At 32.9% G+C, this 27,216-nt stretch overlaps 1 protein-coding gene and 2 non-coding genes across 4 annotated transcripts in view; 2 read left to right on the forward strand and 1 right to left on the reverse strand.

The window, feature by feature from the left end:
* WNK3 (WNK lysine deficient protein kinase 3) overlaps positions 1 to 27,216 on the reverse strand; it is a 128,409-nt gene that overhangs the window by 79,252 nt on the left and 21,941 nt on the right. For both annotated transcript variants that reach the window (XM_072956764.1, XM_006218265.4), the window contains exons 3-7: positions 9,926 to 10,098; positions 9,005 to 9,225; positions 7,974 to 8,131; positions 4,560 to 4,648; positions 1,040 to 1,259 (exon numbers count right to left, since the gene is read on the reverse strand). In XM_072956764.1, coding sequence (XP_072812865.1) covers positions 1,040 to 1,259; positions 4,560 to 4,648; positions 7,974 to 8,131; positions 9,005 to 9,225; positions 9,926 to 10,098 — 861 coding nt within the window. The remainder of the gene's footprint in view (positions 1 to 1,039; positions 1,260 to 4,559; positions 4,649 to 7,973; positions 8,132 to 9,004; positions 9,226 to 9,925; positions 10,099 to 27,216) is intronic.
* Positions 3,589 to 3,660, forward strand: TRNAP-GGG (transfer RNA proline (anticodon GGG)). Its single transcript has one exon. It is a non-coding gene; the product is annotated as a tRNA-Pro (tRNA).
* Positions 20,186 to 20,253, forward strand: LOC116277185 (small nucleolar RNA SNORD52). Its single transcript, XR_004186668.1, has one exon. It is a non-coding gene; the product is annotated as a small nucleolar RNA SNORD52 (small nucleolar RNA).

A 27,216-nucleotide genomic window follows, 5' to 3' on the forward strand; every position in this document is an offset into this window, starting at 1 on the left:
GAAAGAGAAAGACATGGGATTTAGGAAACATGAAATCCAATACAGGAGAGAAGCAGAGAAGTCTAGAAAGATAGTAAAGAGAAATATTAGTATGATAGTTGTGTACCAGATGTCCAAGACAATCATTCTAGATTAGAATTGTGTGACTAGAAAGAAACATGTTAAAGGCTATCACTCCAAGATCCCCACTGTCAATATGCCATACTTCTTTTTAACCTGAGGACAGAATGCCCAGGTGAGCCTGGCTCAGAGTATCTATATTTGGCTAATCTGACCACATGCTGCCGAGTCTACTGCACACCCTCCCTCCCAAGCACTGCAGCAGCCTGGATAGGGTGTGGACACTCATTCCACCCCACAGAGGTTATTTGCTGTCTCCTACTCTTGGGGAGGGGTCATGAGGAGATGAGAAGTAGAGAAGTCAGAGAGGCCCACTCCCTGTCAAACCATATTGTTACCAGGCAACTAATTTTTCTGGTCCACACAACAGCCTGCTGGTGCCCTGACTGTGGTGAGCCATGTGTTTTTCTGGACTCACGCATGACCTCACCCGCTGACTCCCCTAGAAGCGGCTCTCATACAATCTTAGGGAAGCTGGAGCCAGACTAGGACTGAGAGACGCTATTCAGCTTATTCCCTCCTGGGCATCTTCACCTAATAGTAACTTCAGTAACCAGTGAGGTGTTGCTGCCACTCAGGTTTTCAAAACAAAACAACATATGTTGTTTAGGTAAACTATAATGAAAAGCAAAGGAATGAGTAACACGAAAGTCAGAGTAGATATTACCTGTGGTAATGAGGGAGGGGAATGCAAGTGGGAGGGGCACACAGGTAGCTTCTGAGGTACCAGTAGGGATCTATTTCTTAACAAAACTCATGTTTTATTTAATATACTCTGTTGTAGATATATATTCCACAACAAAATAACAATTTAAATTAAAAAAAGGAGAAAATGAGAAGAAAGCAAGCAATGACAAGAAGAAAGGAATCAACCCTGATACTATAAGGGGAGAAGAGGATACTGGTAGAATTCACTTACCATTTCATACGCTACTTCCTCAGATGTATCTGTTTCTAAATTGAAACTGAATTCAATAGCTTCATTGTCTTTGTGCTTTCCTTTTAATTTTTTAGGGTCTTCAACCCAGAGTCTTAAAGCCAGGGATGAATTTAAGCAATCATCTTCCTCTGCTAACTCCACCCTTAGTCCTGTATCCTCAGCAAAAAATGCGTGGTTTAGTAGGTCCCTGATAGACAACCTAATAAACAAACAAATCTGTTATCAATTCCTCCAATCATAAACAAGTTACTTAATTCGTAAAACATGTGTCCAAGCAGCAACCTTATGTTAATTTTCTATTAATTAAACCATTAATCTGCCTTATTATAAAAGCCAAATCTTATATCCAATTTATTATTACCAAGGATGCAAAGAAATCCCAACTAACATGCATTTGTAGTGACCCTAATTAAGGATTATTAACAGTAACATCTCTAGATACCTAAAAGTATGCTTAGAGAGAATTAGAGAAGCACTCCAATACACATTAGGTGGACTGAGTATCTTCCCTAAGCCACTGGCTTAAGTTACTAAAACTCAAACAACAGATTGTCAGCAAAGGAATCTAAAAACTCTTCCAGATACATAAACTCTAAAGTAAATTAGGAATTCAAACTCTCTTACAAATGTTATAAATAGAAGTCATTAATTCTATTAACAATAATCTAGTCAGCATACTTCCCGCTTTACAGAGTGCCACAGGTGAAACTAATTTAGTTCAGCAAAGTCTGGAGATTTTCTTGAAATGATTTAAGTCCAGTGTTCTAGGCCAAAGTACACATACAATGAATATAACTCTAGCCTAATATTAGGAATTAACCATCTCTGAAGAGAAAAAAAGGACAAGGGTTCAAAAGATTCTTTTACAAGCTGGGACAGTTAATTTCCTTTTTTTTGGCTAACTTCTAAAATACATATATAATATCCAATCTATCTCTATTACAGGCCAGGGAGAGCAAAAATTGATGTATTCCATAATAGCTATGAAGAAAGTGCCTCCTATAGTATTTAAAACAGATAAGCATATTGACAGCATGGTATCCTATAAATTGAGGATTTTCAATCTACATTTTGAGTGACCAAGAGACAATCACTTAACTAAGACAGTTTTATAAAAAGAATAAGAAGCTCAGACTAGTTTTAAGGCTAAGGTGAGATGTGTTTAAGAAGGCACAACCAAGTTAAGCCCTCTGCTTCTCAATGAAAATTTTGCCTAAGTATTTTTACTATGGAATAATCACTGTAATAGCAGCAGACAATACCATTCATTAAATACTTATTACCTGTTAGATACTTTATATGCATTCATTATCTTTTTAATCATCAAAATAATACCTGTTTTAAGGAACAGCTAAGTAACTTGCTCAAGATCATACTAGCTGAATCCAGATTTGAATCTTATTCTAATGTGGAAGCCTGTGCTCTTTCCAAAACCCTAATGAGCCATGAATCCTTTGGAATATTCCAGTGTTCTTTGGTAACAGATCATAATTAAAATGCTGTACAACAACAACCAGAAACCAAACTAAGATGACTACTTCCACAGTTTAAGACTACTTCCAATAGTTTTAGCATAGCTTAAAAAAAAAAGCATGCCTGAACTCCTACAACTCAAAAACAAAAACATCAAAATAAACAATTCAATTTTTTAAAAAGGCAAAGGACTTGAATAGACATTTCTCCAAAGATATACAAATGGCCAAAATGAAAAGATACTCAACAATTATTAGTCATTAGGGAAGTACAAACCAAAACCACAATGAGATACCACTTCACATCCATTAGTGTGGTTATTATCAAAATGGAAAATAACAAGTGTTGGTGAGGATACTGAGAAATCAGAATCATCACACATTGCTGGAGGGAATGCAAAATGATACAGCCACTGTGGAAAAAAATGTAGTGGTTCTTCAAAAAATTAAGCATAGTATTACCATATGATTCAGTAATTCTACTCCTAGGTATATACAAAAAAAGAATAGAAAGCAGAGATTCAAGAACCTTGTTCACCAAGGTTTATGCAGCATTATTCACAATAAACAAAACGTAGAAATAACCCAAGTGACCATCAACACATGAACGGATAAACAAAATGTGGTGTGCATGCACACACACACACACACACACACACACACACACACACACAATAGAATAGTATTCAGCCTTAAAAAAGAACAAAATTCTGATACATGCTATAACATGGATCAACCTTGAAAACACTATGCTACATGAAATAAGCCAGATACAAAAGGACAAATATTGTATGATTCCACTTATACAAGGTACCTACATAGAGGTACAGACAGAAAGCAGAAGAGAGGTTACCAGGAGTTGAAGAGAAAGGAAATGGGGAGTTACTGTTTAATGAGCACAGAGTTTTTGTTTGGGATGATGAGAAAGTTCTGGAAATAGCAGTGATGGTTGTACAACAATGTGAATGTGCTTAATGCCACTGAATGTACATCTAAAAATGATTAAAATGGTAACCCTTAGGTTATATATATTTTATCATAAGTTAAAAATAGGGGGAGGGTGTGGCTCAATGGTAGAGTGTGTGCTTGGGATGCACGAGGTCCTGGGTTCAATCCCCAGTACCTTCTTTAAAAATAAAAAAGAAAGAAGGAAAGAAAGAAACCTAATTACCTCCCCCAACAAAAAAACAATAAAAAAATTTTAAAAATATGTATGTATCTAGATAGCCAGTTAGTACAAACACTAATGTTGTATAATAAAGCTATAATTAAACAGGATTTATTTAGTGGGTTTTTTAATATTCTCAGACATGCAACATAAACTTAGATAATTAGTAAAAATGTGGGACAATCAGTGAAATGCTGGTGGAAATAATTTCTATAAAGGATCTATCACCTTTATTAATCATAATCAATAAATAGGTAAAAATAAAAACACTACCTACCAGTTTAAATCAGCAGCTATCTAAAGCTCAAATCAAAGAGAAATATAAGCTAAAACTAAAAGGAGTTGTTCATAAGAACAATATGAATTGTGATACAGATAAATCTAAAATGCTATTTCTTGAACAAAAATAACCCTATCAGCTTTACCATTATCATGACACAAAGACATAGGGGGAAATAAAAAATATTTGGTGAGTTGGTGGTTAAACTCTTTTTTAACTATCATAAAAAAAACATTTTTGTACATATCTGAAGGTGATACTGCAGAAGCTCTCTACTATCAACTGTTAGAAGCAAGTTAACGTGGGAGGGGGCACACTGACTGTTAAACTGATGGCTGAAGGTGATGAAACTTGTCACAACACACACAGAAAAACACAACCTAAATGTTTAGGTTCAAGAAAAATTCAGCACATGATATCAAAGTCTAAAATGGCAAACAAGATGCACTGATATACTTCACTCTAGACAGTATGGTTTGGCTTCCACTCAAAAGTCATACTGAGCATGACTCAAAGGTCAGTGCAAGATAAGAGAAAAATTTATCCATCAGTTTGTCATTTCACTACATATGCACCCACCTCTCAGATTTGTTTTGACGAATACAACCCTCAATGATTTCTTTCACTTCAGGATCAGTGACTTTATTGAAACTGGCTGGTTTTATACCCTGGAAGAAGAAAAATGGTTTCTAGTCCCAAATTAAGCAATTGAAAACACAAATCAACATGACACTTAGTAAAATAATGATTTTTTAAAGCCACTAAACCGTATGTAAATTTTAAATGAGATAAATATATATACAGTGCAAGTTTAACAACTTTTTGACAAAGATTTGGTCAAAGCTCTACAAATAGCAGTGAAAAACTGTAAAACAATCTAAATCTCCGGTAACAGAGGTAATGTTACATAAATTATGGATATACACATATATGCATATGTTAATACACAGAAACCAAAAATATTCTCGAGGTAATTAATAACATGGAGAATTCTCATACTGCAACATTAAGTAAGGAAAAAAATAGTATCCCAAAATGTACATACAATATAACCCCAACTAGTAAAATAAAACAAACAAGTATTTTTTGGAATCAGAATAATCAATGTTATCAAAAATACTTATAAAAATTCCAAATAAGGGCTTCTCTATCGCAAATATTGCAAATCTATATTTCAAAGTCTTCTAGGATGGCTAGATACAATGAGCAATCAGTATATATATACGTATTATATATTTTTGTCGTTGTTATATATATTTAACTTTTGAGAAATCTATATTACTTTTATCCTCAAGCAATATTAAAATATTGAGAGAACCTTAAATTAATTATCAGATTCTAGGTATTCAATATAAAATTAATCAGGTCAATTTACAAATGTTAGCCACTATATATAAAAATAGATTAAAACAAGTTTCTTTTGTATAGCACAAGTAACTATGTTCAATATTTTGTAATAACCTTTAATGGAAAAAATATGAAAACAAATATATATATATATATGTGCATGACTGGGACATTGTGCTGTACACCAGAGATTGACACATTGTAATTGACTGTACTTCAGTTTAAAAAAAGAAAAAATTAATTAGGTCAAGATAATTCAAAACGTTCCTATAATAACTATGACAGCTGCCTAAATGCTCATTTTACATTCTATTACCCTTACGAGTTTTAGATTTAAAAAATAATACAAGATCACTGCCATCATTTAATAGCAAATTCCAAATTAAGCAAGAATCAGAAAGATATAATAGAATAATTATCATGGAATGAGGCAATCTAAGATCTAGTTCTGAGTCTGTCACAGAATACAGAATCAGAAAGTCCAGTGTCAAATGCTAGGTAAATCTAGTGAGATTAGGAGTTACTCTGGACCTCAAATTCAAGAAGCTTTAGTATAGATGGAAATCTGAATTGTGATATGGCATTTTTGTGACTTTAATATAAAAGAATAATGTCACCATTCAAAAAATGGAGTTATGTTATTCTACTTATAGCGAAAGTCCTCTTTGACCTCTCCACCGATCTCTTACCCATTCCCCAGCCCTGGATAATTATTGCCTTTCTCTGCTTCTAGGTGAAAAACACTGGGGAGCCGCAATTTACAAAATCAAGTACAGACTCTTTTCTATTTGTGGTCATATAATATATGGACCCAAACTAAATGGACATTCTAGCCTTATCTCTCTTTCTCAACTCTTTGTTATAGAAATTTTCAAATGTACTCAAAAGTAGAGTACTGTAAGAAGGCCCATGTAATCATCACCAGCTTCAACAACAAGCATCTTTTCTTAACCTTGTTTCAGTTATCTACCCCGACACCATTTTTATCCTGGAATATTTTAAAGCAAATCCTAGGCACCATGTCATTTACCCATAAAGTCTCCAGTTTCTATCTCTAATAGATATTATTTCATCATCCCACCTAAAATAATCATGAATAATTGCTTAATACCATCTAAAACCCAATTCATACTTAAATGTTTCAAATTATCTAAATGATGTCTTCTTATAGTTGTGTCTGTTCAAATCAGGATCCAAACAAGGTCCATACATTACACATATGGTGCAATGGATCTGGCTCATATCAGCTCACAAGAGCCAATTATGACATTTTCAGGAATTGTGCAAGCCGATTGTTAAACACGGACACTTACAAAAGTTAATTTATATAAACTTACAATTAAATAAATTATATTAAAAGCCAATGTAATAAATATTGGAAACACTACTCCTTAATTATTTTACTATTATTTATGATCTTGAGGTTGTTTACATCTTTTGTATCTGTATGGTGGAAATACTATATGAGTGCACTGTGCATCCCTTCTTAACCCTACATTCAGTGCGGTCACACTGGTGAATTGAAATCAATCATAGTGGGAGCATTTACACCAAGGAAATCAGCAAATGCTGGAAATCAGTACTTTTTCTTTTTCAGAGAATCAGTTGTTAAATATTTACCAGCTCATCACAACTTTTAAGTCTCTTGTATTCTGTAACAGTCTCTCCTTTCTTTTTTCTTTCATGAAATTGATTTGTTAGAGAAAATAGGTCATTTGTCCTATAGGCTGTCCCACATTCTGAATTACTTATTGTCTCCCTAAACAAACTTCTACAGTCAGACTTGAGGTCAAAATCCATCATTATTAGTAGCTTTGCGAACTTGGGCAAGCCACAACCTCTGATTCTCAGTCTCATCATTTGTAAACTGAAGACAGTGCCATTTTGTAGGGATATAAAGATGAAAGCATATAGCATACACTATGCATTTTAAAATAGTACCTGTTTAGTTACCTGAAACATTCTAACAATCTCTTTTGCAGCCTATCTTGAGCAACCTAACTGGATACGAAGTAAACCTATTTTGAACAATCCTAACACTTTGCTTCTTCCTCCCTCACATCCCTTACTATACTCTCATCCTCTTATTTTTATAGTTATTTGTGAATTCATATCATTGTCCTACTAAAAACATACGCTCTTTGTGGGCAGCAAACACCTCTTACTCATCTTTGCATTCCTTGCAATTTCTAATGCAAAAAATTACTCATAGGAGGGAATCAAATACTGTATCCATTGAATGCCATTTTATAATCAGGCTTTTAGAACTAGAAGAAACCTTCAAAACTATTTAGCCAATTTTTATTATTTAGCTTTAGAAAATAAGATCCATCTAGTAAATATCTAAACATTTTGTACAAATGGCTATAGATGATTTACCTGTACATTTTCCTCAAAGATACTAATACAGAACATATTATATGACCCCCAATAGAATATATTTTCCTCAAAGATACTAATACAGAACATATTATATGACCCCCAATAGAATATTAGGTATATAGCATAAATCTAAGCTTGTTTCATTACAATTATGTTAAATTTAGCACTGTTACACAGAACTGAACCAAAATTAAGTTTGACTAAGTTGACTTTACCATGAAATGTGGCAATTTGTGAGGTAAGAAAAATAAAGTTAATACCTACACTAGTTACTTTACGGTATATTTGAGCTGCATTCTGGCACTCCGAATAAGGGTACTCCGAAGTAGCCATTTCCAGCATACACATTCCAAAAGCATAGACATCTACAGATTCATCATAGTGTTCTTCATACATCTCTGGGGCCATAAACTCCGGAGTCCCTACAAAATACCACAACCACATTTTTATTAAAAAGAAAAATATATCCACCAAGATCATATTCCCTTTATCATAAGGATTACCTGAGTTAATTTCTGCTCCCTAAAAGCAAATATATAAATATAAAATTAGCTGAATACTTGCTATTGCTATATAAAGCACTTAAAGAATTTCCTTAACCTTCAGCAGGAGGGTATAGCTCAAGTAGTAGAGTGTATGCTTAGCATGCATAAGGTCTTGGGATCAATCCCCAGTACCTCCTCTAAATATAAATAAACCTTAATACTTTCCTTTCCAAAAAAAAGAATTTCCTTAACTCCCCATACCGATAAAGTGTAATTTGCATTGCTCAAAATTATGTAGTGATTACCAAAATCTGTTTTTATTTCTAACCTTCTTTTTAGCTATTTAAATTTTTCTCAATTAAATTAGTAAATCCTCTCTCTTCAGTCCTCAGAGGCTTTCAATAATCTTAAATATATCCCACAAAAGAAATATACTAGGATGTCTCTGAAATAAGTCAATATATAATAGATATTTCAAAGCAAATTCACATTCTAGGCCAGGGGTCAGCAAACTTCTAACTTGTAAGAGTTAGAACTTGTAAAGGGCCAAACGATAAATATTTCAGGATTTGCAATCCATATGGGCTCTATCACAACTACTCAACTCTGGTGCTGCAGTGCAAAAACAGCCATAGACAATATGTAAGTGAGTGTGTGTGGCTGTTTTCTAACAAAACCTTATTGACAAAAATAGGCAGTGAAGCCAGATTTGGCCCCATAGGCTGTGGTTTGCTAATCCTTGTTCTAGACATGTACAATTTTTAAAAAATCTCTCTTTATACAATCAATAAAGTATAAAACGTTAGTTACCAATGACACTTTTAGCAAATGATGTCCGCATTAAGGTGGCTAGTCCTAGATCACCAATCTTCACAGATCCAGTGGGTCCCGTGATGAAAATATTGTCACACTTCAGATCCCGGTGAATAATAGGAGGAGTCCTAGTGTGCAAGAACTGCAACCCCTTTAAAATTTGCCTGCACCAGCTCCTTAAGACCTTTGGTTTCATGACTTTAAATCGTTTCAAGTACCTACACAAAGAAACAAAAGACCACGTGTAAACAAACATACCTAGCTTAATGTATGAGCACATTAGGATAAATCATGTAAGCTAGCTAATATTGTATGTACTATGATTGCCATCACTGAGTTGTTTTCTATTGTCATAAAAATTTTAAATCAAGGCCTCTTTCTTAGAGAAGACATCCTACTAAGTACAGCATTTTTAACTCAAAACAAGAATTATTCCAATCAGAGTGGCCTTTTGTGAAATGACATCAAAATTAAAAATTTCCTTTAAAAGAAAGTCCTTCTCTTCTTTCTAATAACTGCTCATATAAAGCCATCAGAGGGTTTAACTACATAAAATTTTAGTACAAAGATGCTAGGAAACAAAAAAAGTACATCCCACATTTAATAGTTACAAATAAGTGGTTATATCATCAAATTAAATACTTTAGTCAGAAACAAAACAATAGACTTATAATTATTATCTCTATAATGATTTTTAATTCTAAAATTCTGTTATATCCTATAAATACTAATTTTTCAACATTGTATTTTCTAACAAACTTCATTAACATCCTAATTTTTTAACCTGCCCTGAAACAGTCACTAGATTCACATTCTACAAATTCTTTAATCAAGTAGTGCTACTTTACAAACAACTTTTATGACTCCTGAACATTATTTTCAAATAAAACCCCATTGGCACTATCAGGATCAACTTACGTCTTTAAGGTTCCTGATGTCATAAGTTCAGTCACTAATACAATACATTTCTTTCCTTTTAATATAGACTCCCAGGAATCATAAAATCGAACTATATTGGGGTGTTGAAGACCCTTTAACATTTCTGCTTCTTCCTTGAACCTTTGCTGCTCAGCTTTGGTTAATTTCCGGTCCTGAAATGAAGATCAAGTTCCAAATTAAAGTCTAGAAATTCTCTTGCACATTTCTAATACCACTCAAATGAATGATTTAATTTTACTGTATTTATATATGTATGTATGCATGTATTTTCATCAGTCACTTCTTTTCTCAGGACCTATATAATCATTGATATTCTCTGTGAGGTAGTTATTTGATTCCTCTCATACAGCAAAATGTAGCAATTGTTAAATTTCATAACTATATTATAAACCCACCTGCATAATAAATCAATGTCTTGAAATAATATCTTTGATGCTAACGAAACCTTTTGTGATAATCATTTCACAATATATACATATCAAATCATTACTTTGTATACCTTAAACTTATACATTGTTCTATGTCAATTATATCTCAATAAAACTGGAAAAGTATGTAAAAAATTAAGTTTCCCTAACAATTAATGATGATTAAGATGAGTAAGCTTACTTGCCATATGTCCATCTTCTTTGATGAAATATTTGTTTAAATCTTTAGCTCATTTTTAAATTGGGTTGTTTTATTTTGTTGAGTTTTGATAGTTCTTTACAGATTCTGGATACAAGTCCTTCGTCACATATGCGATTTGAAAATATTCTCTGCCAGTCTGTTGCCTGTCTTTTCATTCTCTTAACAGTGTCTTTCACAGGAAAATATTTTAATTTTGATGAAGTCCAATTTATTGATTTCTTTCTTTTATGGATCATGCTTTCATTGTTCTAAGAACTCTCTGCCCAACCAAAATTCAAAAAGATTTTCTCACATGTTTTCTTCTAGAAGTTTTACAATTTTGTTTTACTTTTAGGTCTATGCTCTATTTTGAGTTAAATTTTGTATAATGTGTGAGAGTTAGGTCAAGGTTCATTTTTTCAAATATGCACATCCAATTATTCCAGCACCTTTTGTTGAAAAGACCATCCTTTCTATGCTGAACTGCCATTGCACCATTTTTCTTTTTAAAATCACTTGACTATATCTGTTTGGGTCTACTTCTGAACTCTATTCTGTTCCACTGATCTTTGTGTTTACCTTTTTGCTAATACCATACATGTATTAATTACTACAATTTTAAAGTAAGTCCAGAAATTAGTTAACACGAATTCTTCAACCTTGTTCTTCATCAAAATTGTTTTAGCTATTCTAGCTCCTTGCCTTTCTATATTAATTTTAGAATCAGCTTGTCAACATGTAAAATAATTCCTGCTGGGATTTTGGTATAATTATTTTGAATTTCTAGGTCACATGGAAAAAACTGACATCTTAACAATAGTGAGTCTTCCAACCAACCAGTCCATTTACTTAGGTCTTCTTTGATTTCTTTAACAGTGTTTTTGAGTTTTCAGCATACAAATTCTGCACATACTTTGTTATATTTACACTCAAGTATTTTATTTTTTGGTGCTATTGTAAATGATACTTTTAAAAAAGTGCGATTTCCAATTATTCTTTGCTACTATACAGAGATAAAATTGTTTTTTTAAATATTAACTTCATATCCTTCAACCTTGTTACAGTCATTTAGTTTCAGAAACTTTTTTTAGATTCCTTGAGATTTCCTATGTAGATAATCATGGTATCTGTGAGATAGTTTCATTTCTTCCTTTCCAATCTGCATTCCTTTTATTTATTTTTTGTCTCTTATTTCATTGGCTAGGAATTCCAGTATGATGACGCTGACAGCATCATACTAAAAGTGTTGAGAGCAGACATCCTTGCCTTGTTGGAGAAAAAGCATTCAGTCTTTTACCATTAAGTATGATGTCAGCTGTTTTAAGCCATTCTAACAGTTGTATTTTTTAATAGATGCCATTTATCAGGTTAACAAGGTTCCCTTCTATTGTAAATTTGCTGAGTTTTTATCATGAATGGATATTGAATTTCTTCAAATGCTTTTCTTGTATCTATTGAAATGATTATATCTTTTCTTCTATAGTCTGTTAATATGCCAAATTACATTGATTTTCGAATGATGAACAATCCTTTCATTCCTGGGAAAATCCCACACAGTCATCACATGTTCTTTTTATACATTACTAGATTCGATGTGCAAATGTTATGTTGAACATTTTTTCATCTATGTTCATGAGGGATACTGATCTATAGTTTTCTTTTCTTGAACTGTATCTGTTTTTGGTATCAAGTAGGTGGGCTCTGGTTTGACTCTTGCTGTCTTGAGAAATCATTGCTCTAAAAGTTAGTATACAAATGAAGGTTTGGGCTTCCACTTCTAATTTCCTTTCCAGGGGGCTCTAGAGATTGAGATTTTTCAGTAAGAAGAGATAAAGTTATCACTTTCCCAATGTTTGTACTTTTATTTTCTTACCTTATTGATTCTGCTGAAATGCCCTGAAACATAATTGTGATTACAGTCATCACTGTCTTTTATTATATTTTAACAAAAAGAGCTTTATTATCTCACAGCTTAGAATGTTTACTGAGTTTTGTTTTTTTTTATTGTCTTTGGATTTTTATTTAAGTTACATGCCAGCTGAGTTTTGTTTTTATCTTCACAAACAGTAATTTCCTTATATTCCTATGTTACTTTTATTTTTTAACTAGGAGTGGCTGAATTTTATGAAATGTTTTTTTCTGCACTTACTGATATGATCAAATTGTTTACTGATAGGTTCCTGATACAGAATTATTCTTAAAATCTTGAAACAAAGCCTACCCAGTTACGGCGTATCATTCTTCTGATCCACCGGTGAATTCTATTTGCTAACATTTTACCAAGGATTTTAACATCTACATTTACATGTGAGATTAAGCTACAGTTTTCTTTTTTTGTACAATATAAGGATTTGGTATTAAGATTATACCGGCTTCATGAAATTGATCAGAGTTAAGTAGTTTAACACTGGAATCACTTGTCATTTAAAGGTTACCTAGAAGTAAAGCTCTGAATCTACTTACTCCTGATGTGTTTTTTCTTTTTTTTTATTACTATAAAAATAATTCAGGCATAAAGGGCAAGGTATTACAGTCATCTTTGTTGAACTTTAAGATTTTGCCAAATTTGCTTCCATCTTAACAAGACATCACAGATAATAAAGTCCTCTATATACCCTTCCTTGATTCTATCCTCTTCCTTCCCTTCCCAGAAGTAACCCCTACCTGAATTAGGTTTCTAATTCATGCAAGTTTGTAAAAAACTTTAAATTATATGCTTGTATCCATAAACAACAGTTTCACAAATGTTAAAACATATAGGTGATTATCATGTGATGTATCCTTTTCCAAATTATTTTGCTCAATATTACATTTTTATATTTATGTATTTTGAGATGTATAGCCCTAGTTTATTTATTTTAACTATTATACAGCATTTCATTAGACAGTTCTATCATAATTTATCCATTCACCCATGATGGGCATTTGGAATGATCCAAGTTTTCTTTATTACAAACAATGCTGCATTGCATATTCTCAGATGGCTCCTCGTCCTTGGTGTTAAGAGGGGGAATAAAAGCTTGAATTGCCTTTCTACATCTTCTTAATAACTGGCCTATTCAACTTTTCTTCTTTTTCTTGGGTACATTTTGGATTTATATTTTGATTACGGGGTAATCCATTACTTAAGATTTAAAATGTGTTATCAATTCTAAAGGTAGAATTTAGATGGTAGGTATTACAAATGTTCTTAGCAAATCTTTCAACTTTGCCCTATATTTGAAATGTTTCATAGTAAAATATTGGGAAAATTGATTGTCAAACTTGCACATCATGTTCTCCTATAATTCTTTTACTCTTTTCCAAAGCATGGCTATATTTCATTTCTCATTTCTTCTCTCATGTAGTTTTGCCCTCTTATTTCCCTTCATCAGGTTCGTTAATCATTTTCAAAGAGCCAAAAAGATTAGAATGTATTTATCCTATTTTTTACTGAAGTATAGTTGATTTATAATATTGTGTTAGTTTATATATATTCTTTTCCATTATAGGTTATTAAAAGCTATTGAATATAGTTCCCTGTGCTATACAGTAGGATCTTACTGCTTATCCTATTTTTATAACTTTTATTAATTTCAGTTATCTTTACTAATTCCCTCTTCCTTTATTTTGCTTTCTTTTACTGTTATTTCCCTAATGTCATAAGATGGGTATGAAATTCCCTCTAGTTATTGTTCATTAATAATGAAGACATTTTAGGTGATAAATTTTCTTCTGGGTATAGCTTCTACAATGATACACAAGTTTTGTTGCAATGTCCTCTTTTCATTGCTTTCTAGGTTGTTTATAATTTAAGTTTTGATATTTCCTCCTTGATTCAAAATTTATTTAGGAGTATGATTTCTGATCTCCAATTATATAAGAATCTTTTGGTTATTTGTCTCATTATTTATTTCTAATTTTATCAAATAACACAAAATATAAAATCTCTTTTCTTTAACTTAAGGTTTTCTTCAGGCCACACATTTAACCAACTTTTTTAGTGGCTTGTAGACTATAAAAATGTATATTCCCTATTTGAAGGATATATGGTTCTATATATTCATCAAATGGACTTTGTGGTTTATACTATCCAGGTCCTCTATATTTATGCACTTTTTGTCTGCTAGATCTGCACTATTCTGAAAGAAGTGCACCTGAAATTTCCTACTAGTTATATGTTTATCCATTTTCTTTTAATCTATTACAAGTTCTGAGTTCAAAATATTAGCCAACATTTTTTGGTGCCTACAAACCCTTATCAAAGGTCTTTTTATCTTCTTAAACGGTAAAGTAAATAACTTCATAATATCCTGTTTAATGCTCTAACTTTACTTTTTTTCTTCTGTGATAGATACTAATATTGGCTGTCATTCCTGCTCTCTCTTTGTTGGTTTATACCTTCATCTTAACATTGTTTTGTCACTATTTTAAGTACTCTTTTAGTAAACAACACATATGGGTTTTGTCTTTTAACCCCATCTGAAAGTCTGAGTTTTTTAACAAGCAAGTGCAATATGTCCACATTTGAAATAGCAAATAATATATTTAATTTTACTCCTTCCATCTTGTTTTAGGTTTTATTTATTTTACTTTGCTGTTCTCTTTAGTTCTGTTAACTTAAAAGAATATCATTTTTTTTCCTTTTTAGTAGTGGTTAGCCTCCTTTTCCTGACACTCAAAATCAAACACTAATAAACTAATACAGCAAAGTTGCAGGATACAAAATCAACACTCAAAAATAAGTTGTGTTTCTATACAGTAAAATAAATACTCCAAAAAGGAAATTAAGAAAACAATTCCGTTTATAACAGCATCAAAAAGAATAAAATATGTAGTAACAAACTTATCTAAGGAGGCAAAAGACTTATAACACTTAAAGCTACAAAACATTGCTGAAATTAAAGAAGTCATAAATAGAAACAGAAACACATCTCATGTTTATGGACCGAAAGCCTTAATACTGATAAGATTTCAGATGTCAATGCCAAAAGAGATCTGAAGATTCAATGCAATCCCTATCAAAATCCCATTTTTTTGCAAAAATAAAAATAAAAACAACCTAAAATTCATATGGAATGTGAAGGGATCTCAAATACCCAAAGCAATCTTAGAAGAAGAACAAAGTTGGAGTTCTGAATCTCAAAACTTACTACAAAGCTACAGAACTGTGATACTAGAATAAAGACAGGTATAAATATCAATAGAATAGATTACAGAGCCAGAAATAATCCCTCACATATACAGTCACATAGATGATTTCTGACAAGAATATCAAGATCATTCAATGGAGAAAGGATTGTCTTTTCAAAAAAAGGTTGGGGAAACTAGGTATCCATGTGCAAAAGAATGAAGAACTTGTAAAAACAGAAAGTAGAAAAGTGGTTACTTTTACCTTTCACCATAAACAAAAATTAACTCAAAACGCATCAAAGAGCTAAACGTAAGACCTAAAATTGTAAAACTTTTAGAAGAAAGCATAGGGCTAAAAAAGCTTCATGACTGGGTTTAGCAATGAATTTTTAAACATGACACTGAAAGCATATAGATAGCAAAAGATAAAACAGGTAAATTGAACTTAATCAAAATTTAAAACTTTTGTGCATCAAAGGCACTATTAAGAGAGTGAAAAGGCAATCCATAGTATGGGAGAAAATATTTGCAACTAGTATCTGATAAGGGATTAATACTCAGAACATATAAAGAACTCCTACAACTCAACAACAACAACAAAAACCAAATAACCCAATTCAAAAGTTGGCAAGGGACTTGAATAGACATTTTTCCAAAAAAGAAACACAAATGAATAGCACACAAAAAGAAGTTTGACATCACTAGTCATTAGAGAACTACAAATCAAAATCAGAATGAGATACCACTTCATACCCATTAGGATGGCTATTAAAAAAATACAAACAGAAAATAACAAGTATCAGCAAGGATGTAGAGAAATTAGAACACTTGTGCATTGCTGGTAGTAATGTAAAATGGTGCACGGCCACTGTGGAAAACACTACGGTGGTTCCTAAAAAAATAAAGCACAGAATTACTATACGATCCACCAATTTCACTTTCTAGGTATATACCAAAAATAATTGAAATAAGGGACTTGAACAGATATTTGTACAGTAATGTTCATAGCAGCATTATTATGGTAGCCAAAAGGTGGAAACAACACAAATGTCCATTAATGGAAGAATGGATAAAACAAGTGTGGTATATACATACAATGGTATATTGTTTAGTCTCAAAAAGGAATGAAATTCTGATACATGCTACAACATGAATGAATCTTGAATACATTATGCTAAAGTGAAATAGCCAGACACAAAAGGACATATATTGTCTAATTCCACTGATATGAAGTACCTATAATAGGCAAATTCATAGAGACAGAAAGTAAAATAGTGGTTACTAAGGGTAAGGAAGAGTGGCAATGGGGATTTATTGTTTAATGGGTACAGAGTTTCAGTTTGGGATGATGAAAAAGTTCTGGAGATGGTGGTAGTGATGGTCAAAGTATTTAATGCCACTGAATTGTACACTTAAAATGGTTAAAATGTTAAATTTTATGTTATGTACATTTTGCCACAATAAAACTTATTTTAAAAAAGAGTTAAGGGACTCATATAGTATCTGTCTTCCTGTCTGACTTCTCTCACTTAGCATAATACTTTCAGGATCTTTCCATGTTGTTGCAAATGGCAGGATTTCCTTCTTTCTCATGGTTGAATAATATTCATATTATTCATATGTACATATGAATGTATACATATATAAATCACACTAACATTATCCATTCTTCTGTTGATGGGCTCTTTGATAGATACTTCGGTTGTTTCCATATCTTGGCTATTGTGAATGCTGTAATGAACATGGGTGTGCAGATATCCCTTTGAGATACAAATACTGTATGATATCACTTACATGTGGAATTTAAAAATCTGAACTTGTGAAAATTGAGAGTAGAATAATGGCTACAAGGGGCTGGGGGCGGGGAAGGGGAATTTGGGAGATGTGATTTCAGGGTATAAACTTACAACTAGTACATAAATAAGTTACAGAGATCTAATGTACAGCATAGTGATTACAGTCAACAATATTGTATGATAAACTTCAAAGTTGCTAAGAGACTACATCTTAACTGTTCTCAATAGAAAAATGATAAATATGTGACATACATGATAAAGGTGTTAACTAATGTTACTGTGGTAATCAGATTGCAATATATAAATTTATCAAACCAACAGGTACACACCTTAAACTTACACAATATTATATGTCAATTGTATCTTGATTTTTAAAAAGTCTGAAAAAAAAAGTTAAGGAACTCAAAGAACAAAACGAAGGAATGACAAACTTAGAAGAGAGCTGGAAACAAGTGTTTATGCTTTTCTTATAACATAAGATGACTAATAAGTCCTAACTGTCCCTGTAATAAGCTAGAAGTCACCTCTCATGATAGATCAGCGGTCTACTCTGAAGAATAATGAATAAATTTTGATGCCTTCTGATTAAATTAGCAGAATATATGTCTTTCATGTGCCAAACTTAACTATTCCACTTTATCCTTTGATCCTGTGGATCAAAAGTAGTCAGCATTAAGAGTAAACAACTTTATAAAACTGCCACTGCTGTCTCAGACATTTTGCTGAAGGTAAAGTCCACTAGAAAGGTATGGCCAAGATCTTCAAAGGTCCACTTCTAATTCAGCAAGTGGAAAGTAAACCTGTCAAACTAGCACCAAAATCCAGGGGAAAGTTTTCAGCCACTATAGTAATCCTCCTTTAAATACAGACAGACACACACACTCTATTGTATTAATGATAACCACTTTGATAAGGTAATTTTTACACATTGCCAATGGGGAGAGTTCTTACTCAAGAAAGGAATGACGAACCACAAAAGGCAAACTAGGGAGCAGTGATACCTAATGGAGGTGACACAGTCAGAAGCCAGGAGAATTAGAATCTACAAAAATGATTCCTAAATTTACTGTCTCTAGGTAAAGTCACCCAAAAAAGCATCAAATATCAAATTTTCAGTGTTTTAAATATTAATTTATATGGCTGATAAATATAATAGAGGTCAAATACAAATTTACCAAATACATTTCAACTATTCCACACAACTTTAAAAGAAATACTATCCTTTTATGAATGTTAACTAAACACTTAATCTGTTATAATATATGGAATGCTAAAAATGTACACAAAACCTTTCCTGAGACAAGGCACAATACCAACATGACTAACCTGCATATGTATTTATTCAAGATAAGAAGCATTTCATTTCCAAAGGGTAAACCATGGTCTTATCAGCTATGTCTCTTAATGCAAACACCAAAAATGAACTACAGAACCAGGTCAGAGGCTATATGGATCTGTTTCTGCAAATGTGAAAGAAGGAAGAAATCATCAACAATGCTATGAAAACTGTATTATAAAATATCTTGTTCAACTAAAAATGAATGCTATGAAGGCTTCAAAATGGTTAACTTACAAAGCAGTCTATCAATGAATAGTCTGGATAAATATGAGGTTGCTCGTAGTTTATCACTAACATTTATTGAATACTCAAATATGTACCATGTGCTTTATAAGCATTATAAACATTATCTCTAATCCTCAATGTTTTATTTCTCAAGCTGAGTAATAGGTAAACAATTTTCAATGTGTTATTCTTTATTCTTTTTTGTATATCAGAAATATTCATTATACTCTTCTTTAAAAAAAAGTGAAAAAGTAAAGCTCCAAAATACTAAGCTGATTAGCTTGCCCAAGGTACCTAACTGGCACAGGTAACACTGGGACTTAGGGCTGCTCTATTCTGAATCCCAAGCACTTTCCAGTTCAAAGCTCTGCCTCTCAGAAACAATATTCACAGCAATGACTACAGATACCTCATTCACAAACCACTTTCCAGAGAGAGACAAGTGTACCAACCCCAGAACTAAACTAAATGAAATAAATATACGCTAGGGTAATTATAATTTATAAATGGTAACATCAAAGTATTAATCAAGAAATCAGATATAATAGTCATAGTTTGGCCATATGAGCCTGTTAAAGCTTTTAGACAGCAGCGGTATTAATACTTAAAGAAAAGTACTCACCAATGGTGGTCAAAGTAACATGTAGAAAGGGGAATGAACCACAGACAGAACAAGGTTCATTTGTCTTCCAGTACTATTGAATAAAGAGGATATCCTCATCCACTTAGGATCTGAGCATTCAGATCATTCAGTCTATGTCTTAGCAGGACACACAGGAACATCTACTTTTTTTGTTCTGGCTCTATACTTACCAAGACAGCTTCTGATTACAATTTAGCTTCCCATGTATCTAAGCCTACAGACCAATTAGAGCATATGACCTAATAACTATATTAGGTCTAATTAATTAATTAATTATAAATTATAAATTTGTGTCCTAGATCTAGGCATTTGAGTTAACACAAGTCAAGTCTCCCCAGCATGTCCAACCACCTCTGGACACTGACAGAAGGTGAAGGCCAGACATTGAACCATGGAAACCCAACCATGAAACTGTTCCTCAGAGACTCCAAGCCAGAGAGTGGAGTTAAATGACACCATTAACTAGTACGTCTTGAGCTTCAGCAGTTAGCTTAATGTCAAGAATCTTATTTTATGGGAATGAGGATTTCTCAGACTAGAGACTTTGATGCTGATTCTGATGTCAAAAATTAAGTTTTAACTCATCTGGGGGGCAAAAAAAAGCCTTATTTTAAACAGGGTCCATTTAAGAAATCATTTGTTGTAAAATGGTTAAAAATATGAGTGATCTGCTCAAATAACTAATGAGGAAGAAATTCTTAAATCATCAGTGTAAATGTTTATACATATAATCGATGGAATATAAATTTCTGCTCTACCCCTTTGGGTAGGTTACTTAATGTATCTAAACCTCAGGTCTATCACCTGAAAACCAATCATCCCTTCCTCATATAACTATTGTAAGGATTAAATAAGATATTCAAAGTAAGTACTGTATAAGTTCTCAATTAATATTAATTTTGATAAAGGCGAAGTGTATGACACTATTTTTAATAACTTAAGATATACTAAAGTTCCTCAGCCATAAATTCCCTGATTGTTGGGTTTTCAGAAACTTAACGGTCATACTTAGGAAGAGACCACATAAAACTAAGAGATAATTCCAATTAGTAAGTGCAGAAGAAATATGGGAAATAGAAAGTCACCATTAGAACACCACAGTAACACTTATTACAGGCAAAACACACCACTGGATGCCAAAAAAAAATAAGGGAAAGTTTGAGGAGAAACATATTTACATAGTCTCAAAGTATCTACTGCCAAGATATTTATTAATCTACAAAGGGAAAATATTAATTTATAACAGATAATACCTATCAGACACCACACTAACCAAATAATCAAGGTTATCATAACCAGTAATCCACATCAACATGATATAGCCCCTGCTATGATGCACTGAGAAGGGTACATCACTTCTATGGTATTCTTGCCAAAATTCATAGCATAAATCTAACCATGTGAAAACATAAGACAAATCCAAATTAAGGGACGTTCTACAAAATAACTGAGCAACATTCTTCACAAGGTCAAGATCATGAAAAACAAAGGAAAGACTGAAGAACTGTCACAGAATGGAAGAGACTAAAGGGGCATAATAACTAAATGCAATGTGGGATCCTAAATTGGATCATAGCATTGAGAAAAGAACAGCAGTGGGAAAACTGGTAAAATCTGAACAAGTTCTGTGCTTTATAGTTAATAGCACTTAGTTAATTTCTTAAGTTTTGATAAATGTTCTCTGGTTAAAATATGAGCATAAGAGGAAACTGAGTGAAGGACACACGGGAACTTCTAGACTATCTTCACATCTTTTCTGTTTTTTTTAATTTTTAAAAATTTTATTTTTAGGGGGAGGAGGTAATTAGGTTTATTTATTTTTTAATGGAGGTGCTGGGGATTGAACTCAGGACCTTGTGCATGCTAAGCAGGCACTCTACCACTGAGGTATACCCTCCCTGCCCCCACACCACCCCCGACCCCACACCTCTTCTGTTAGTAACAAATTATCTCAAAATAAAAAAGAAAACTAGTAAAGGAGTGGTATGTTTGTTGCCTGCTATTCCCAACCCTGCCATTTCTTTCAAACAAATCTATATTTAACAGTCCTTTCATCTTTTCACTAATTCCAACCTCCAAGGCTTCTTACTAACTATAAACTCCCTCTACTGTAAGCTTTATGAAAATGGAATCTGTGTCTGCTTTTTTCCCTCATTAAGTCCCTAGAACCTAGCACAGTTCTGATACATTGTAGGCACTGAACATTTATTTGCTGAGCGAATGAACAAGTGAATGAATGGCAACTGAGTATACTATATTCATTCCCTATTGCTGCTATAACAAATTACCACAACTTTAGTGGCTTAAAACAACACAAATTTATTATCTTCCAGTTGTGGAGATCAGAAGTCCAAAATGCATCTCACTCAATTAAAATCAAGGTGTTGGCAAGGCTGTGTTCCTCTTGAACGCTCTAGGGGAGAATCTGTTTTCTTGCCTTTCCCACCTTTTAGAGGTTGCCCAAATTCCTTGGCTCATTGCCCACTTTCGCATCACTCCAAACTCTGCTTCCACTGTCAGATCTCCTCCTGACTATTGCCATCTTTCCTAATTCTTATAAGGACCCTTGTGATTACACTGGGCCCACCCAGATAATCCAGGGTAATCTACCTATCACAAGATCTTCAATTTAATGGTACTTGCAAAGTCCTTTTTGCAATGTAAGGTAACAACATATTCACAGGCTCCAGAGATTAGGACATGGGTATCTTTGGGGTGCAATTATTCACCGAACTAGATGTGTCAATTTGTTATCTTATCTATCAAGCAGATAGCTTGTTCAAAACTAACTTGCTGAACTAACGAGAAAAATTACTGGATTTCTCAAATCAAGTCTGTCTCCTGCTACTTTCACTCTCATTTTGTGATAACATCTGTCTTTGGTTTATATTTAATAAAGTCATGTGACTAGCTTTTAAACAAAGAAACTAGAACATATACATTTAAGCAAGCTTTATCCCTTCTCCCTTCAGCGTAATCATTCTTTGCCTATGAGAGTATTGTACCATGAGGTCTGGGTCTTATGAAGACAGTGGGAAATTAAACTAAATAACACTATTTGGGGTGTGCTTATATGCAGTGAAGCATTTTCTTGTATAACTCTAACAGAATCTGGAAACATTTCCAAGAGGGGTCATAACAAAAATATTTTAAGAGCAAAAGTATCCCAGAGTGAATACTTCAGAAAACAATATTTATTCAGAAACAGAAATTCTAGCATATTTATATTTTTTAATTATTTTTAACTTTATTGGAAATTCAGCTATTTTCACATTATTATCTAATTCTAATTTCACAATTAAATGTAGAGCTGTCTAAAAATATACTTCTCCCCAAAGTGTTTTTAGGCGATGAACAAAAATAAAACAAAAACAAGTTTCTCCACAATTTTGGTAGACACTTTAGGTATGGAAGTATGGATTTTTATCTTAATTTTTAAAAATTTTGGGGTTTTTTTGGGAGAGGGTAGGTAACTAGGTTTGTTTGTTTATTTAATGGAGGTACTATACTGAGGATTGAACCCAGGACCTCCTGCATGTTAGGCATGCACTCTACCACTAAGCTATACCCTCCCCCGGAAGTATGGATTTTTAAACTTACTTCCATTGCATTGCCTGGAATATATTCACTACTATAATCAAAGCATATTAGAATGCTCACTCAACAGGTCAGCCTGCTACAGTCAACCTGCTACAGTCAACTATGTCTTTATTTTTTTAATCTTTCTTTTCAGTCAGTGCCAGTTTTGGTTCAGTTCAGAGACTATAGCTAGACTTCTTAGATGTCTCACTGTTAGATGCTACTTAAAGGAGGCCAGTTTAATTACCTTGAAAAGCACACAATCACATATCTGACCTCACAGTGAAGCTTATTACAAGTACACTCAAATACATTTTAGAAACAGTCAAATAACAAAAAAATCTCACATATCTATGATGTTCCTTCAATTGGAAAAAAGTCCCACTATACAAAAACTCAGTTCCATCAAGAAAACAAATAACAAATTACTAGCAGAAGTAAAGCAAAAACTGGTTGTATTTCCATGTGTAAAAGCAAAGTGCTACTGATTCTCAAGTTGTTAGCGGATAAAATTTACAAACTCTTCTGACTGACTCCTAAAAGTTACTAAACAGGACTTTAAGTAACATCTGACCAGGTCTTTCAACATCATGAACTAAAATTGTCTTCTAAACAAAACTTATGACTGATAGCCCTCACTCACAGTAAATTATCAATTTACCAAGTAATTTACAAAGAACAATAGGTCAAAGCCTTTTCACTAAGTCATTAAAACATCAAATTATATAAACCATAAAGTATGACAAACTGTTGAAATGCAGATGTTTATGCGATTGTACCAAATATGCCACACTGATGAGGGATTTTGAGGGTAGGGGAGTGTATATGTGTGGGTGGGGAGGGCTTTGTGTGAACTCTCTGTATTTTCTACTCAATTCTGCTGTGAACCTGAAACTGCTCTAAAAAGTAAAGTCTATTAATTAAAAAAAAAAAGAAATCCAGATGTTTATGGGCAAATCCTAAATCTGATCCACATCATCAAAGGGCTTGTTTTTGACATCCACAAAGTCAAATATCAGCAGTAAAATCTGTCTCTCCTAGTTCTTTGCACTGCCAAAGGTCAATGTATTCTAAATAAATGGATATGAGGCTGTTAAGAATTGTTACACAAGGCTCAAATATCTACAATGGGGGAAATGCTATCAAGAGAAAAATGTATAAAAACCTTATGCTGAGTTACGAATTTCAAATCAAACATGCAAAAATAAAATTTTTAACAAAGAAAAGAACTCCTCTAATTTCAAGGAAGATTAAGAGGTGGCGTGAATACAATAAAATATCGCTTACATATTTTAATGATGTTAATAAATAGAAAACATGTATCAAGTTGATAACAAGACAAAAGTGTAGACATGCCAATCTTATACATGATACACACACATAAATATAAACAAGATTAGGAAAGAATCTAGAATAACTTAAACTGCTCATTGGGATGTTTTTCTACAAAATTGTTTAACTATATAATAAAGAAAACTTAATGGAAAAAAATGAGAAATTGTATATTACAAACTGCATAGTACTCACAGGAAAGTAATTAAAAGATGATGCCCTTATCCTTCTGGGATTCTAAATACGTTAGTTTTTCCCAATTCCAAATATGCAGAAAATGAAATGATATCCAAAAATTTTATCAACTAAGTCCACTAATTCTAACATTCCTTTCAGAACAGAAAATTGCAATGGTTGTTCTTTGTGTAAATTAAAATGTGCTTTATATATTTACAACATTTGCTCCAAATGAGAGGCCCCCAATTCTGGCTATATATCCAATTATTTGGAGAACTTTTAAAAGTAAGTTCCTAGGCCCCATCTCTTGGAGAGTCCAATTTGGAAAGTCTGGAGTGGATGCCAGGAATCAGTATATATGATATAATATAAAGCTCATGTTGGTGTATTAAGGGAATTCCTCCTCTGATTCAGCTAGCTCTTGGAACTAGCCCCTTTTTTCAGTGCTTTTCAAACTCTACTGTGCACATAAATCACCTTCATATGTTACTAAGAGATAGATTCTGATTCAATAGGTCTGGGATGAGGTCTAGGAACCTGCAGTTCCAACAAGTCCCCAGGTGATGTCCATGCTGCTGGTCCCACTAAAAGATGAGTGTTAGTGCAGTCAAAAGATACAAACTTCCATTTATAAGATAAATAAGTACTAGAGATGTAATGTACAACACAATAAAGATAATTAAGACTGCTGTATTTCAAAATATAGAATATTATACTATTCTATGAAGATTATACTGTATAGCACAAGGAAATATAAAAGATCTTGTGGTAGCTCACAGCAAAAAAATGTGACAATGAATATATGTATGTTCATGTATAACTGAAAAATTGTGCTCTACACTGGAATTTGACACAACATTGTAAAACGACTATAACTCAATAAAAATAATGCTGTATGATATGAAAATTGTTAAGAGAGTAAATCCTAAGAGCTCTCATCATGAGGAAAAAAATTTTTTCTATGTCTAATTTTGTATCTATTTGGGATGATGGATGTTCACTAAACTTACTGTGATAATCATTTCATGATGTTAAGCCAAATCATTATGCTGTACACCTTAAACTCACACAGTGTTGTATGTCAATTATATCTCAATAAAACTAGAAGAAAAAAACAAACAACAAAAACGGTCAAATAGTAAATAGCTTACATTTTGTGCCCTACCCCAAAAAAAGATGTTAACTGAAATCACAATGTAGAGATTAAATTAAAATTTACATAATTATATATATATACACACACACACACACATTTATACACATACACAAGGATATTGATCACAACCATGGTTATAATAGTGAAATACTGGAGAAAAATCTAGATGTCCAACAACAGAGGACTGATTACATAACTTAAAAGAGCATCTATTAAAAATAATGATATAAATGTACAATTACTGGTGATGAAAAGATGTTCATGATAGGTTTAAAAAAAGGTTTTGTTAAAACCTTATAATATGACTCCATGGGGTGGGGGGACATACAGTCACTTATACACTTATGCAAAAGAGAGTCCATAAAGAAATAAACTAAAATGTTAAAAGCATTCTCAAAGTAGTATAATTTCCTGTGATTTTAATATTTGTTTGCTCGCAGTATCTAATATTTCTACTGTGACACAGACCTTATAAAATTCTTAAAAGGTAAAAGGGGTAAGAAAATCAAGCAAACCCCCCCAACACACGCACACCTTTCAAGAACTACCAGCATGGCTTGACAGCTAGGTAACTTGCATTCCAAAAAGTTGTCAAGGGACTTCCTACATTCAAAGCACTTTCAAAGCTGGTTAAAATTGCAGTCTTGCATTCCACCCTAGACTTACTGAATCTGAATCTCTGACATAGGCTCCAGAGTCTGCATACAAAGCAAACACTGGCTCTTACACAGAGTAAAGTTTGGAAACAAAAAGCTTCCTAGAAATGCAGGGACCTGGACTAAATTTCAACCTATCTAAGTGGCAATGTATAGCAAATTTAGAATGGGTAAAATCATAGTACATACATATACACCCACACAGAGAGACCACTGGAATTTGAACAACAAAAATCTGTACTTAGCAATTGGCTTTATTTAATCTTAAGCATCTCTTGTGAACACTGACCATTTCCCATGAGCTGACTGAGATCACAAAGTTTTTCCTTATGTTCAACCTACAACTGTCTGAATCTATTCTTATTATAGCCCCTTCTATGATGTTCTGTCCCCATTTAACCCTTCATTAGTTAAAAGTACCACATAAATATTTATTATGGAACCAAATATCTAGGTAATTCAACTATTCTGTTGCTTTTACTTCTCCTTTCTAAATAACATTCCAGTTGACTAACCTCAGTGATTATTTCTTCCAGAGATCCTCTCTGAGGTAAACTCAAAGGCATGGAGGAGTTTGTATTAATAGAAGCCCTCAAAGAAGCAAGAAAAGCATTTCCTGTGCTGAAAAACACCACATGAACCCCAA

The sequence above is a fragment of the Vicugna pacos genome, chromosome X (assembly GCF_048564905.1).
Source record: "Vicugna pacos chromosome X, VicPac4, whole genome shotgun sequence".
NCBI lineage: Eukaryota > Metazoa > Chordata > Mammalia > Artiodactyla > Camelidae > Vicugna > Vicugna pacos.